The 12,320-nt window shown below is 30.8% G+C and overlaps 1 protein-coding gene across 4 annotated transcripts; it reads right to left on the bottom strand.

Annotated features, from left to right (window-relative positions):
* Positions 1 to 92: 92 nt before the first annotated feature.
* On the bottom strand, positions 93 to 6,430 carry LOC108211837 (uncharacterized). Of its 4 annotated transcripts, XM_017383538.2 has the most exons (13): positions 6,192 to 6,430; positions 5,849 to 6,020; positions 5,525 to 5,605; positions 3,977 to 4,059; positions 3,782 to 3,897; positions 3,582 to 3,692; positions 3,284 to 3,393; positions 2,705 to 3,014; positions 2,550 to 2,627; positions 2,414 to 2,464; positions 2,215 to 2,304; positions 1,773 to 1,850; positions 93 to 394 (listed from the first exon to the last, which is right to left on the bottom strand). In XM_017383538.2, exons 1-13 carry the CDS (start codon positions 6,199 to 6,201, stop codon positions 341 to 343), a joined length of 1,344 nt encoding a protein of 447 aa, XP_017239027.1. In that variant the 5' UTR covers positions 6,202 to 6,430; the 3' UTR covers positions 93 to 340. The 4 variants fall into 4 exon arrangements, with proteins under 4 accessions (XP_017239027.1, XP_017239028.1, XP_017239029.1 ...); XM_017383539.2 differs by lacking the exon at positions 2,215 to 2,304; XM_017383540.2 differs by lacking the exons at positions 2,215 to 2,304; positions 2,414 to 2,464.
* Positions 6,431 to 12,320: the final 5,890 nt, after the last annotated feature.

The raw sequence follows: 12,320 nt of genomic DNA, 5'->3' as shown, positions 1-12,320 counted from the left end.
AATGGAGTTAAAGTAAAATGCTTGAGACGAACTAGTGCTAAATTAGTACTATGCGAACTGTTGTAAATATTTAATAACTTAACAAAACATCATTCTCAGTATCGCAATTATTGATGCTTTAAACATGAATGTAATCTACAGAACTGCTTCAAGGATGAGTATATTTCTGTATACTAAATGTATTTGTGCAAGCATGCTACCAATCACTAAACCAATTAAATTAAGTCCCATATTATACATTGTTGGGACATTAATAAAAGTTACAGCAGGGGTTGGCCTAATCAAACCGCTATTTCACCACCCCAATTGGTTTATAGTACTAAATGAATTTGTGTCGACTCTAAACATCATCATTACCCATATCAGCTGCTGCAAAGTGTCCAGCATTCCGATCCTGCAAAAAAGTTCATAAACTATCATGCTTAAACTGGTGCTGAAAATGAGTTATTTAAAAACCGGAAAGGTTTTAAGCTAGATAATATTCTCGATCCCATTAAAGCTTTGGATTACATCAGCCACCAACTGCACCATTTTACATTGGCTGTAAAGTATATTCTCCTCTGGGTAGAATTCGGTAGGGGCGAGCAGGAAAAACCGAAACCGCAAAAAAAACCTAAAAAAACCGAAAAACCACACCGAAGAAAACCAAACCGCAAATAAAACCGAAAATAACCGAGATAAAAAACCGAAATTAATGGTGCGGTTTTATTTTCGGTTTTATGCTAAAACCGCACCGAAATTAACCGATATATATATATATATATATATATATATATATATATATATTAATAATAGTAATTAAGCACTTTAGTCATTTTTAAACTTCACATCTAATTTTATATGGAGGTTCTTCTTCCATACTTGCATACTTGCTGAGTCACTTAAATAATCGAGCACCCAGATATTTGGAGGAGCGCTTGATCGAAAACTTGGGCTATTGTGATTTGCCACAAAGCAGAAATATTTCTGTTGTCAATCTACTGATCAAATTTTATTATGAACCCTATTCTACTTTTTTTATTTATGTACTTTTCAAAAACTTTTTATTTGAATTTCATGATTAGTTGATTTTAGGTTATTTTATTGACTTGACATCATCTAATTTTTTGTCAAAATATGTATGTTTTAGTTTTTATTGTGTATTAAGGTTTTTTAGATGAAAGTATGTAATGTTTCCTATATCCTCATATAGAAACAATAGTAAATAGTAACCGAACATATTGTACATGTTCATGAAAATTTTATATTTTTTTAAAAAAAATCATTATTCACAAGAGTAGCAAATAATAGTGGAAAAACCGAAAAAAACCCGCAACCGACTAATGGTTAACCGCAACCGAAAAACCGTTTTAGTTGGTGCGGTTATGGTTAATGATGATTAACCGAACCGAACCGCATTCATCGCTTTGGTAACGGTTAATGTCCGGAACCGCACCATGCACAACCCTAGAATTCGGTGTAATACCACAACAGAACTATATGGTCCGTTTGGGAACTTGTATTTCATTTGAAATTCTGAATTGAACAAATAACATGTTTGGGAATATGGATTTGGATTTCATTTGAAATCCGGGACATTCAAATATTAGTATATACATGAGAATTTGAAATGACAACTCATATCCTGTTATTTGAAATCCATAATTTGAAATGAAATGCATGTTTCCAAACGTCTACTTTGGGGTTCAAATCCTCAAACTAATTAGTGCTGCGAATGCATAGCTAGATGCTGCATATATCAAAATAGATAACAGCAAATCAAACTAAGCTACCTGACACAGCATTCGCTGCTTGTTTAAGAACCGAGTCCTTGACTTGTTGAGGACTGAATTTGGTGACTTGTACATCCTCTGTATTATAATCAAACATCAAATATTAGTTTAAAAGATTAAAAAAAATGCCGGAAACATAATAAAGCACAAAATCAAGTAATATTTTCATAACTAGAGTGCAATGTAACATATGGAAGCATCAGAATGTCATATGAGAAGTGTTAAGGTCAATCCTCAGAGCCAGAAGTTTAATCTAAATAGATAATGACTAGCCATTTTGGTATATAAGTAGACATTGGTGCCGTGCAGATAACCAGCAACAACACAAAAAGTTCAATCACCATAACTCCATGTATGGCAGATCATCTATCACTATACCGGACATTACTTAATGAACATGGATTTTTGTCAAAGAGGTAGAAGTGACATAATATCTACAGACCTTCTCTGTGCCAGATATATGCTTTTCAGTACCAGAAAAGAGTTTTCTTTTTGGTGAGAAGCCAAAAATATCATGAAGAACTTCATTTTCCTGTTTTAACATAGGTAATATTTTATATAAAAATTTATTCATTACATCTTGATGGAACAGCCAACAAGGAGGCCAAGGCAAAAAAAAAAAATGATTTATAAGAAGTGACCTGCATCTGCTTGACAAATCCACTTCCAAGAAAATGCTTCAGAAAATTGAGCTATTCAACGCAAACAGAAATGAGGCCAAAAAAAAAATATCTGACAAAAATATCAAAAAACCTTTATCAAGAAGCATAAGTAAACCTGTATCAGTTGAGACCATGTTATCGTGCTGAAGGACGCTCTACCAATCTTCATCGATATCTCTGGACTATAACCATCCTGGTCAATCAAACCACAGATCGATACATCAGTTCAAAAAAGAAGAAGAGAGAAACGACATGTAGTGAATGGATTACCTCCAGATATTCCAATATGTCACGGAAAGTGTTCCTCTGAAAGTTAAGATCTTTCTTGACAGAACCTTTACCGCCTGCCTCCATAGAGAGGCTTTTCACTTGATTAAGGATCTTTGCCCTCAATCCTTGAATATGTGCGAGTTCTCGAGCCTTGATCCTGTTGTGATTGGAGCTGTCACTTAAACCTGTGGTTGCGATAGAAAACTTTTCCAGGTATCCCATCTCAAAAATCAAAGCAAGTGCTTCACCAGCTGCAATCCGAATTAATCTATCATCCTTGTCTAGCAAAGAAGAGAGATAAGAAATGGACCTGCATCAGTGTGAAATTCAGGTTAAAACTCTTCCAATATTTTGTGCCAACAGCCATATCATGAAGTGTGAACAATGTTTGCGATAGAACAGAAAAGTTTCCAGAGCCAACAGGTTTATATCTCCTACTTTCATATGATGTATGAGCATGCACCTCTAATCAGCCCGTTCCAGCTTTCAGTAACCACAAGGTCTGAGCGTAAAATCCTAAAACTGTTTATGTAGAAAGCAGAAACAGAGAAATGGAGAGGAGGGCCACTTATCACTCACTCTAGCCAAATTTTTTGATTCAGCGTCCAACCATCCATTGTTGTAAGGAGAAATGACCAAGCAGAGACCGCTGATGTTATAACAGCAGGTGAAGGTTTTATAGTAACTACCTGATAAGATATACAAGCTTAAATCTCCATATATCACTCCCTACATGCTTAAAAACTCCAGAGAAATCGGAGCAATTCACGATTAAAAAGAATCTAATATTGCAACATGTGACACATAACAGGATTCTTTTAATCAGAAATATACTAGCAAATGCTCAATAATAGTATAACAAAAAACATTGACATACATTAGAACCAAGTTTCGGAAGAACCACTTGCCACATTGTTTGCATTGATTTTTCTGTTTCCTCTGGGTTGTCCCCGCCAATAAAAGTGATAATAGCCAAACATTCCAATAACTAGAGACATAAATACAGTTTGCTTATGAATATATCAAAACTGCAATAATACAAACACAGTCTTCAGTAAAGAGGACATATATTTGTACCGCTAAAATCTTAGTTGTGTCTGACTTAGATTTTAGAGCTTCTATAATAGGAGAAAATGATTCTTCCAATATTTCTTGGGCTCTCTCCCCTGGACCTATGGTCAGTGCTAACAGTCCTACAAAGAGGAAAAACTAATGCTTCAAAACTCAGTCGGCAATAACTATATAAAACTATTCAGGGAGCGAGATGATCACCGATAGTGTGGGATGCTAATGCTATTTCACTGGAAGATCCCTTCTTTATGGAGTTCAAACACTGGTGCAGTAATGTCGCAAACCTAGAAACATAATGTACTGATAATAAAAAACATGAATACCTGAAAAACTTTAATCCAGACTAACATAAGTAGAATATATACATATATATGGGAATTGGTCCCCAGCCACCCCTGGATGGCAATCTGCCAATCTCCTTCCGCAATATTTCATTGCGGGTGTTTTAAACAGTTATAAGGTTACTACATCTTGCATCCCTCTTATTTATAATTTTCATGTTCTTTTGTAGAACTTCCAGAATACTACATTAAAAAAGCAACCAGAAGCTAAAAAATTGAACTCAGATTGGTGGCGAGAAATCTTGAACTTCTCATATGCTTAAACAGTTTATTTATGTTATATGGTTTTCAGAGACATTTTTTCCTCTGCACTCTGCAGGGAAAAAATATCTCAACCTCCATAGTAAAGGCAACATAAATCGCATAGTTACTGTTAAGTCACTGACAAGTACTTGGGAGTTGGGATCCTAGTTAATTAAGTTTGCAGACATAGACTATTTTTCCACCTATATAAATCCATATAATAAACAATTATAAATAATGATGGAACTTCTAAGAGGGAATACCATTTTAACATGGTATCGGCTCAAGGAACAGAATGCTTAAGCTGAAAACAGTAAGTAATTAATATATATCAGACGATATGAATACCTTAGATTATTGACATAACTTTGTGCAAATAGCATCACTTGGAGTATAATGCCCTAGTTTATTTGATTCGGGAATCTAATAGGGAAGACAACTCCTGAGAGTGATTTACTATTTGAATTCAGGAGTACCCCAACTCCATATTGTAAATATAATAACATATAAAATAATTTACTATTAACCATTTTCGCTTGTTGCAACGAAAAGGGAGAGTCACTATGTTGAGGGTCCAACTTTCTTTACAAGTGAATGATTCTGTTGAGAACACATTCACTTGAATTTTACGAATTAAACTCTACATACGTATGTTTAACTTAATCTATGAATTGTGTTTATTTGGATGGAATGAAATTGGAAGATAATGGAAAGAATTCATATGTACTCATTTATGGGGAATGTTTATAATTCTATTCCTTCCCTAACAATCTAAACTAAAACTCTGAACCACTAATTTGGGATGGAAGCTCCCATTCTCTGTCTTCCTCATTTTCCCTACAATCTTCGTCATAGAAAATTTCTACTCCCACAAGTTTGTTCACAATTCCCTCCAACATCCTCTTTTTTTCTTCACATTCTCTCCATGTTAACAGAAAAATGCTTCCTCTTCAATTTGATAAAGCCTTACATTGTTTAAAACCTCGACTTCAGACTACGCCAACTTAAACGTGCACTAAATACATACACAAAAAGGAAACAAAACAATTACCCATTTGAGCAAAGATATCTAGTAAGAGAGAACATCATAAATATGATATAAGAAAGAAACATCAACAATTAAGATGTAATAAGCAAGCAACTTTCACAACTATATGATGCTTACTTCTTTTCGACAAATTCATGCTGCAATTTGCTATTAAAAGCCACTATAATCTTTACCAAAGCCTTTTCCCTAGTTGACGACCTGTACAAGGAGTCGTCAAAAAACAACACTGCTACATTAGAGTAATGCTACATGTACAAAATTAGATACAAAATTTTGCATAAAATGACATGACAATTGAGTTGAGATGTTTTAATTTGTGTTATTTATTTTGTAAAAGATTTTGTACCCAATTTGATGCGCTACATCAACATCTTCCAAACTAAATATCTAGCATACAAGTGTCAAATGGCTCATATCCAATTTGGAGAAATAAGAAACTACCTCTTTTCGTATAAATCATCTAAAGCCTGATCAAGGACACTATCTTTCTCAAGCTGAAAATCGAAACCACCCGACAACAACATTTGATCGGACCGCAAAGTGGAAGTCGAACTCGCACTGTCCGTATCGGAGCTATCCAATGTGGCTGCCACATTCTTGCGTTGCGAACTACCTATACATCGAAACCAATAATAAATCAATTCAACAATCGCCCGAAAAATATTTTCCAAAATCAAGTTATTTTCCTGTAAATAAAGGGACCCAAGCAATGATTTATTTCTCCTAATCAAATTTAACAGACAAAAATTAAAATAACAATACAATGTGTATGTGTGTAACTTACGTTTACCCATTTGTGACAGGTGCTGAGATAAATAAAAAAGGGTTAGAATAAATAAGACAGCTGACGAGTGCGGTGAAAAACCACGGTAAATTTACGTAAAGGATGATGGGATCGAATCAAGACGGACATGTCCATGCAAAAAGGTCGAGAGAGGCGTACAGATCTCTGTATCTGTGTTACAAAGAAACGAGTACGCGATTTGTCAAAGTGGGGGGATTTGTGATTTAAGTGCTGTTTGGTTTAACTGCGACTCACAGCCGCTTGTTTCGCCCGATCTTTATACTTTCTTGTGTCCGGGGGAAAATGAAAATAATATTAAATGTTCCACATCAATTGTCATGTCATTATGTACAAATTTTTGGTACACAATTTTGTGCACTTAGCACTACTCATATATATCGGTTTCACCAAATTCTATAAATTTAGTGGATTTTGATCAGCTCCTACTACCTCTTTATAATAGTGGACCCCTACAAATTCACTAACCACACCAATTAAAATCCACCAAAATTATAGAATTTGGTGCTTAGCATGTGGTCATGGCACACACTAGACAAACCCCATATATATTATGGGGTTGGTCTAGTGTGTGCCCATGGGCACATGCTAAGCGCAGAATTTGATTTGTTTGAGAGATTTTGATTGGTGTGATTGTTGTATTTGCAGGGGGTCCACCATTATTAAGATATGAGAGTCAATCAAAATCTCTCAAACTTATCAAATTTCACGCGTAGCACATGCCCATGGGCACACGCTAGAAAAACCGTATATTATGTGCCTTTTTGGTGAAGACCAATTTTGACTTTTTTTTTATAAAAGGACGGCTTATACTTTTTTTATTTGTTTGTGTAAAAAGACAGAAGCACTTATAAAAACTTGAGAATTATTATGATGTCTTTAAAATTTAAGAACGGTCTTTTGAAAACTCATGGATTGTGAAATGATTTATGAAAACATAAAATACATCATCATATTGTTCTCGTACGAGCCTTGAGTTATGTATTGTGTTTTAAATAATATCATTATTCATGTGTCATCATATTGTTCTCGTACGAGCCTTGAGTTTGTATTGTGTTTTAAATAATATCCGTGTGTTATCATATTGTTTCGAGCGTAACTATTACGTTTTATTTTTTGACAAAATATGTAAATATAAAAAATATAATATTTGCACCCTAATAGCATTAATAATAATAATAAGTACTATTCCCTCCGTCCCATTTTATATGACCCTTATTCCTTTTTGGGACATCTCTAAAATAATGAACTTATTATACTTACTATTTTTAAACACTACTTTTCACTATTACACCCACTACTTCTCTATTTTATACTTTTATCATTAAATAAATACTATTACACTCACTACTTACCTCCACGATCTCAAATCTATTATTAAATTTTGATATGTTCCACCACTTTACCCACTTTCCAACTAAGTTTACTCTTTTTTTTACTACCTTTTTCTTAATCTCCGTGAAAGTCAAATAAGGTCACTTAAAATGAGACGAAGGGAGTATATTTTAAAACAATTTATGGATCAAAAACTACATTTGAACTGATATTTCTATATTCAAATTCGTTAGGATATAGAGACCATTATCATATTATCTATGTTCAAAATTATATTCGAAATTAATACTGATATTTTAGATTTTAAATATATTATAACTCATTAAAAGTATCTATAATTTATTGTTGAAATTATTAAATTATTTCAACTAATATACCATGATTTTGATGAAAACTTGTTCTTGATATGTGAATTACGATATCCTACATCATGATTAATGAAGATGTGTGGTCCGCGTTGTCTTACATTTATTTCTTCTTTTTTGAGCGTACGTTTGCATAATTGTTAAAGTAATATATGATGGAACAGATCATCAACACATTCTTTTTAGCATATGTTGCACACATTTTGTATAAATACAAATTGAAACATATGTTGTACGTAAAAAGACACATACCTAATTTTATTATAAAAGCATCAATTGAACTACTAACCGTATAATTGCACCCCCAAAAATTTCTGACACCTTTGATGTGTCTTATCCTTTTATTTTTCATATCAATTATATAGTATTTCAACATATTATATTTTTATTGTTAATTTAAAATTATTAGATGATTATTACTTTGATACAGTATGTTATAACATTATCTCGTTATAAAATTTTAATTTTTTATAATTAGTTTTTTGAGCTTGTCGATTAAGACTTTTAATGATTTTTCATGTAATCGTTATAAACTAAATCCTAAACAAATGATTTTTAGAAGTTTCAAATAGTAAAAAGAGAGTAGATATGAGTTAGGCATCATGAAGTTCATAAAACCATGAACTATTTAGTTCAATTAGTCGTGTAGTTACTTTTTTAGCTTTGTGCAAACTCACATTTTTAAAGATTTTGATACTTGTATTTATTATGAGTGATCAATGTGGCATATCATGTTCAATTGTTAAAGATCAAGTCATATATCCGATATTTTGAATTATGAAATAACTATTCTTGTTCTAGTTCTGTTTAAATCAGATATTAGTTTTCACCGTATCGCGTCAGATTATCCGATTCAGAATTAATTATATTTTATTAGCTTAATTTGTAAATGATTAATTTAATTGTAGTTTGAATCATTTTATTTAACTGGTATATTATATATTGAATGATGACATATTAAAAATTATAGTTTTAAGACTTTAATATATATAACTTATCCCTCTGTGTTATTTTATTAACCAAGTAAAATTTATAACTCAAATCTTTTTAGTAGTTCTGGTAAACGCGTTTTATTATTATATGGTTGACTTTTGATTAACAATATAGAATTTCCTTAAATTCACCTTTATATCACAAGTTATAGTATTTCAATTACATATATCATCAAAACTACATCATTTAGATATATTTTCTGACACCAACTTTGATGTATTGTCACTATTCTTATATCTATAAATTTTTTTAAAAAAAATTTAGTTACACATCAAATTCTGAATTCATAAATTTAACATAAAAAATATTCTAATTAAAAGGAATATCCTTTCAGTCACCTTATTTCGTACTCTCCAAAATATTATAATCTCTTTATAAATCACCTTTTATAATAAAAGAAATTAATATGACATAGTCCATGTTGAAAGGCCATCAATTTTTCCTTTCAAATATGCTCGCTTAAACCTCAGTTTGTGTGCTTATTTCTAACATTCATGACTTAAAATTTCTATAATATTGTATCGGTGCTCGTTTTAACTATTAAGTTAGATTTGAATTCGTTTATTTTTATTCAAATATGAATTATATTTATTTTTAGAAATCTGAATCATGGCTCGAACCCGATTATTCATATTCTTTTTCAATTTTAAATTTATTTACGTAAATAATTAATTTATAGATATTAATCTATCATGTAAACAATATATGAGACTTAACTGAAATAATAACTTGTCTCAAATAAATAAGATACTGTAACGAATATAAATACAAAAGCTTTAAAGTATGTGGTTAATGCTTTTGAATGACAAACTAATTGTTTGTGTAGTTCAATTGGTTTGATTGATGTATTTGCATCGAAGAGGTCCTGAGTTCGAGGCTCAGGCTTAACACGAACCTGTTGGGCTATTATATATATAAGTAGATTCATATATTTTGATTTTAAATATTTTAGAAAATGATTAACTAATTTCATCATTAATTATAATAATACAATTAACGACTAGACAAAGATAAAATATTATAAAAAATAATTCGAAAAAGTTTAAACGGTGCATAAAAATAAATTAAAAGTATTAAAATATTATAGTAAAATATTAGTTCTCAAAATTAGTATATTTTTCTCACAAATGCTCAATTAAAGCATTTCGAAGTTCAAGATGGGCAATTTTTATCCTTGATTTTTCTGTAGCGATTGATAAATTGTTGAAATTTAATTTAATCTTAATCGTTGTTTTAATTATATTCTAATCTTAATTAATCTATTTTTAATAACACTAACAAAATCATCAAATAATAAAAGTAATAATATTTTAATGTTAAAAGATTTGGATCAGTGAATAGTAGTGATCCAAATTTGGACCAATAATATTCACTGATCCAAATTTAGATAACTTTTTAGTCCATAGTTGGAGTGGTTTGGGGCAGAACTGTCCTAAATTTGGATTTTTGAATCACGGTTGGAGATGTCCTTACAAAATCAAAAGAAATTGGATAATTTAAAATGATGACTGTATACTTACAAGATTTGTACGTAGTGTAATTTTTTTTATACGAATTGGACACACCAGGATTTTAAGAATCAATATATACTATGAAAAAATCAGATCGTGTACAACCCCGTAGAGTTGATGCACAGTTTTTATAATTTGAGCACAATATTTAAAAAATTTCATAAATTGTGAAGAGAATTCTGAAAATAAAATATACACTTACTAATCCAAAAACGATTCATCATCTATGAACTTCGTAATATATCACCTATCAGCTTATGAATATCTTCATATATATATTAATGAATTTCATATATTAATGAATATTAAATAATTTCAATTAAATGCATTAGGTTTTTAAAAATAATTTAAAATACCCACTGAATACCAAAATCTTTTAAAGATCCTTAAAAATTATAAATATTCTGAGATTTTAATTTATATTTTTTAATCTGAATTGAACACAACTAAATTTCATGAATGAAAAATTCTTTCGAGAATCCGGGCCGAATATACCCCACATATTTCTGAGATAAATATAGATGATCGATTTCGATACACAAATGATTATATAATTCAATTATCGTTGATTTAAAATACATCTCTCACCGCTAAATTTTTATTACTCTAACAGAAAATGAGATGATGAACATAATAATTTATGACATTCAGTATTTTATAGCGTCATGTATTTGTACATTTATGATTACATACAAAATGTATTGTTTAAACACATAATTTCTTTCCTCCTCTGAGAAATAAAATTAATATCTACCTATCAATGTATAGTAGTTGAAAATCATGTATCCTTGCCCTCATTTTTTTCAAACATTCATTTGTTCTATATGTCTCTTTATTTCTTTTTCATACCGCAACTTCAATTCTTTCTCCGCGACAAATCTTGATTGGAATTTGAAGTGATCATTCAACAAAGAGAAGAGAGATGAGGATGAGGACAAGTAGTAGCTAGAGTTCTGAAGTCTTAATTAGGATGTAAAGTTGTCTAGAAATGCAAAACAAACAATCGTGTTCGAAGGCTTTTTATGACTTGAGCAACATTCCCACATCAAAAGCCACCTTAATATGGGTAATTTGCAAGAAATGAGCTCCACGCCAAAAGGGACAGCTCGAATTGATCATGCTATACATATGAAGAAAAGTGTCGATTAATAACATATGTAAAAATATTAAAAAAATGAAATTAAAAATTTAAAGTGTTAATAAGTAGGAAAAATAATACCATAAACATATTATATTCTTACTAGTTTTGTAAAATTCTTAAAATTTATGATGGTGGGCATATCCTTCTTGAGTGTGTGTTCTCGAAAATAAAGCTCATATCACTCACCATTTGTGTCCCATCTACTGGATTTTGAATTATTTAGGAGCATCTTCTTCATTGTTTAACATTTTGATACACATCCATCTGCATATGAAGATAAATCAAATTTAAAGCTTCTGAGATTAAATTAAAAACAAAAATGAATGAGTTATGACGATTTAACAACAAATTTCTAAAAATATAATAAATGATGTTTGACAAGAAGTCAATTAAACAAAATCTTTGTACCTTTAAAAATATAGTTGATTCATGATAACTATGGAGTACACCCAACTGATTACAATACAACTGCACCATAGTTCACTTAAAAAGAGTTTGCTTAAACTCTTTGACTAAAGAAATATTATGAATGATACTTGCATACTGGAACTCGTGTATTGTTGTGAATGATATGTATCTGATATTTGATCGATTATATATAATGATAAACAGGACGTTACATTTTCGTAACTTTTATGTCGGTTATCTTTTTGTAACGTGTATAAGTTTTTATTGATTAAATTTTGGTTCATAAAATTTTATTTTCTATATATATCACCTAAGCGATCTTATTTTGATAATAATAATAATTTTCATTTCAAGTTTC

The sequence above is a fragment of the Daucus carota genome, chromosome 3 (assembly GCF_001625215.2).
Source record: "Daucus carota subsp. sativus chromosome 3, DH1 v3.0, whole genome shotgun sequence".
In the NCBI taxonomy this organism is placed as follows: Eukaryota; Viridiplantae; Streptophyta; class Magnoliopsida; order Apiales; family Apiaceae; genus Daucus; species Daucus carota.
This window is presented reverse-complemented; position numbering and strand designations above follow the sequence as displayed.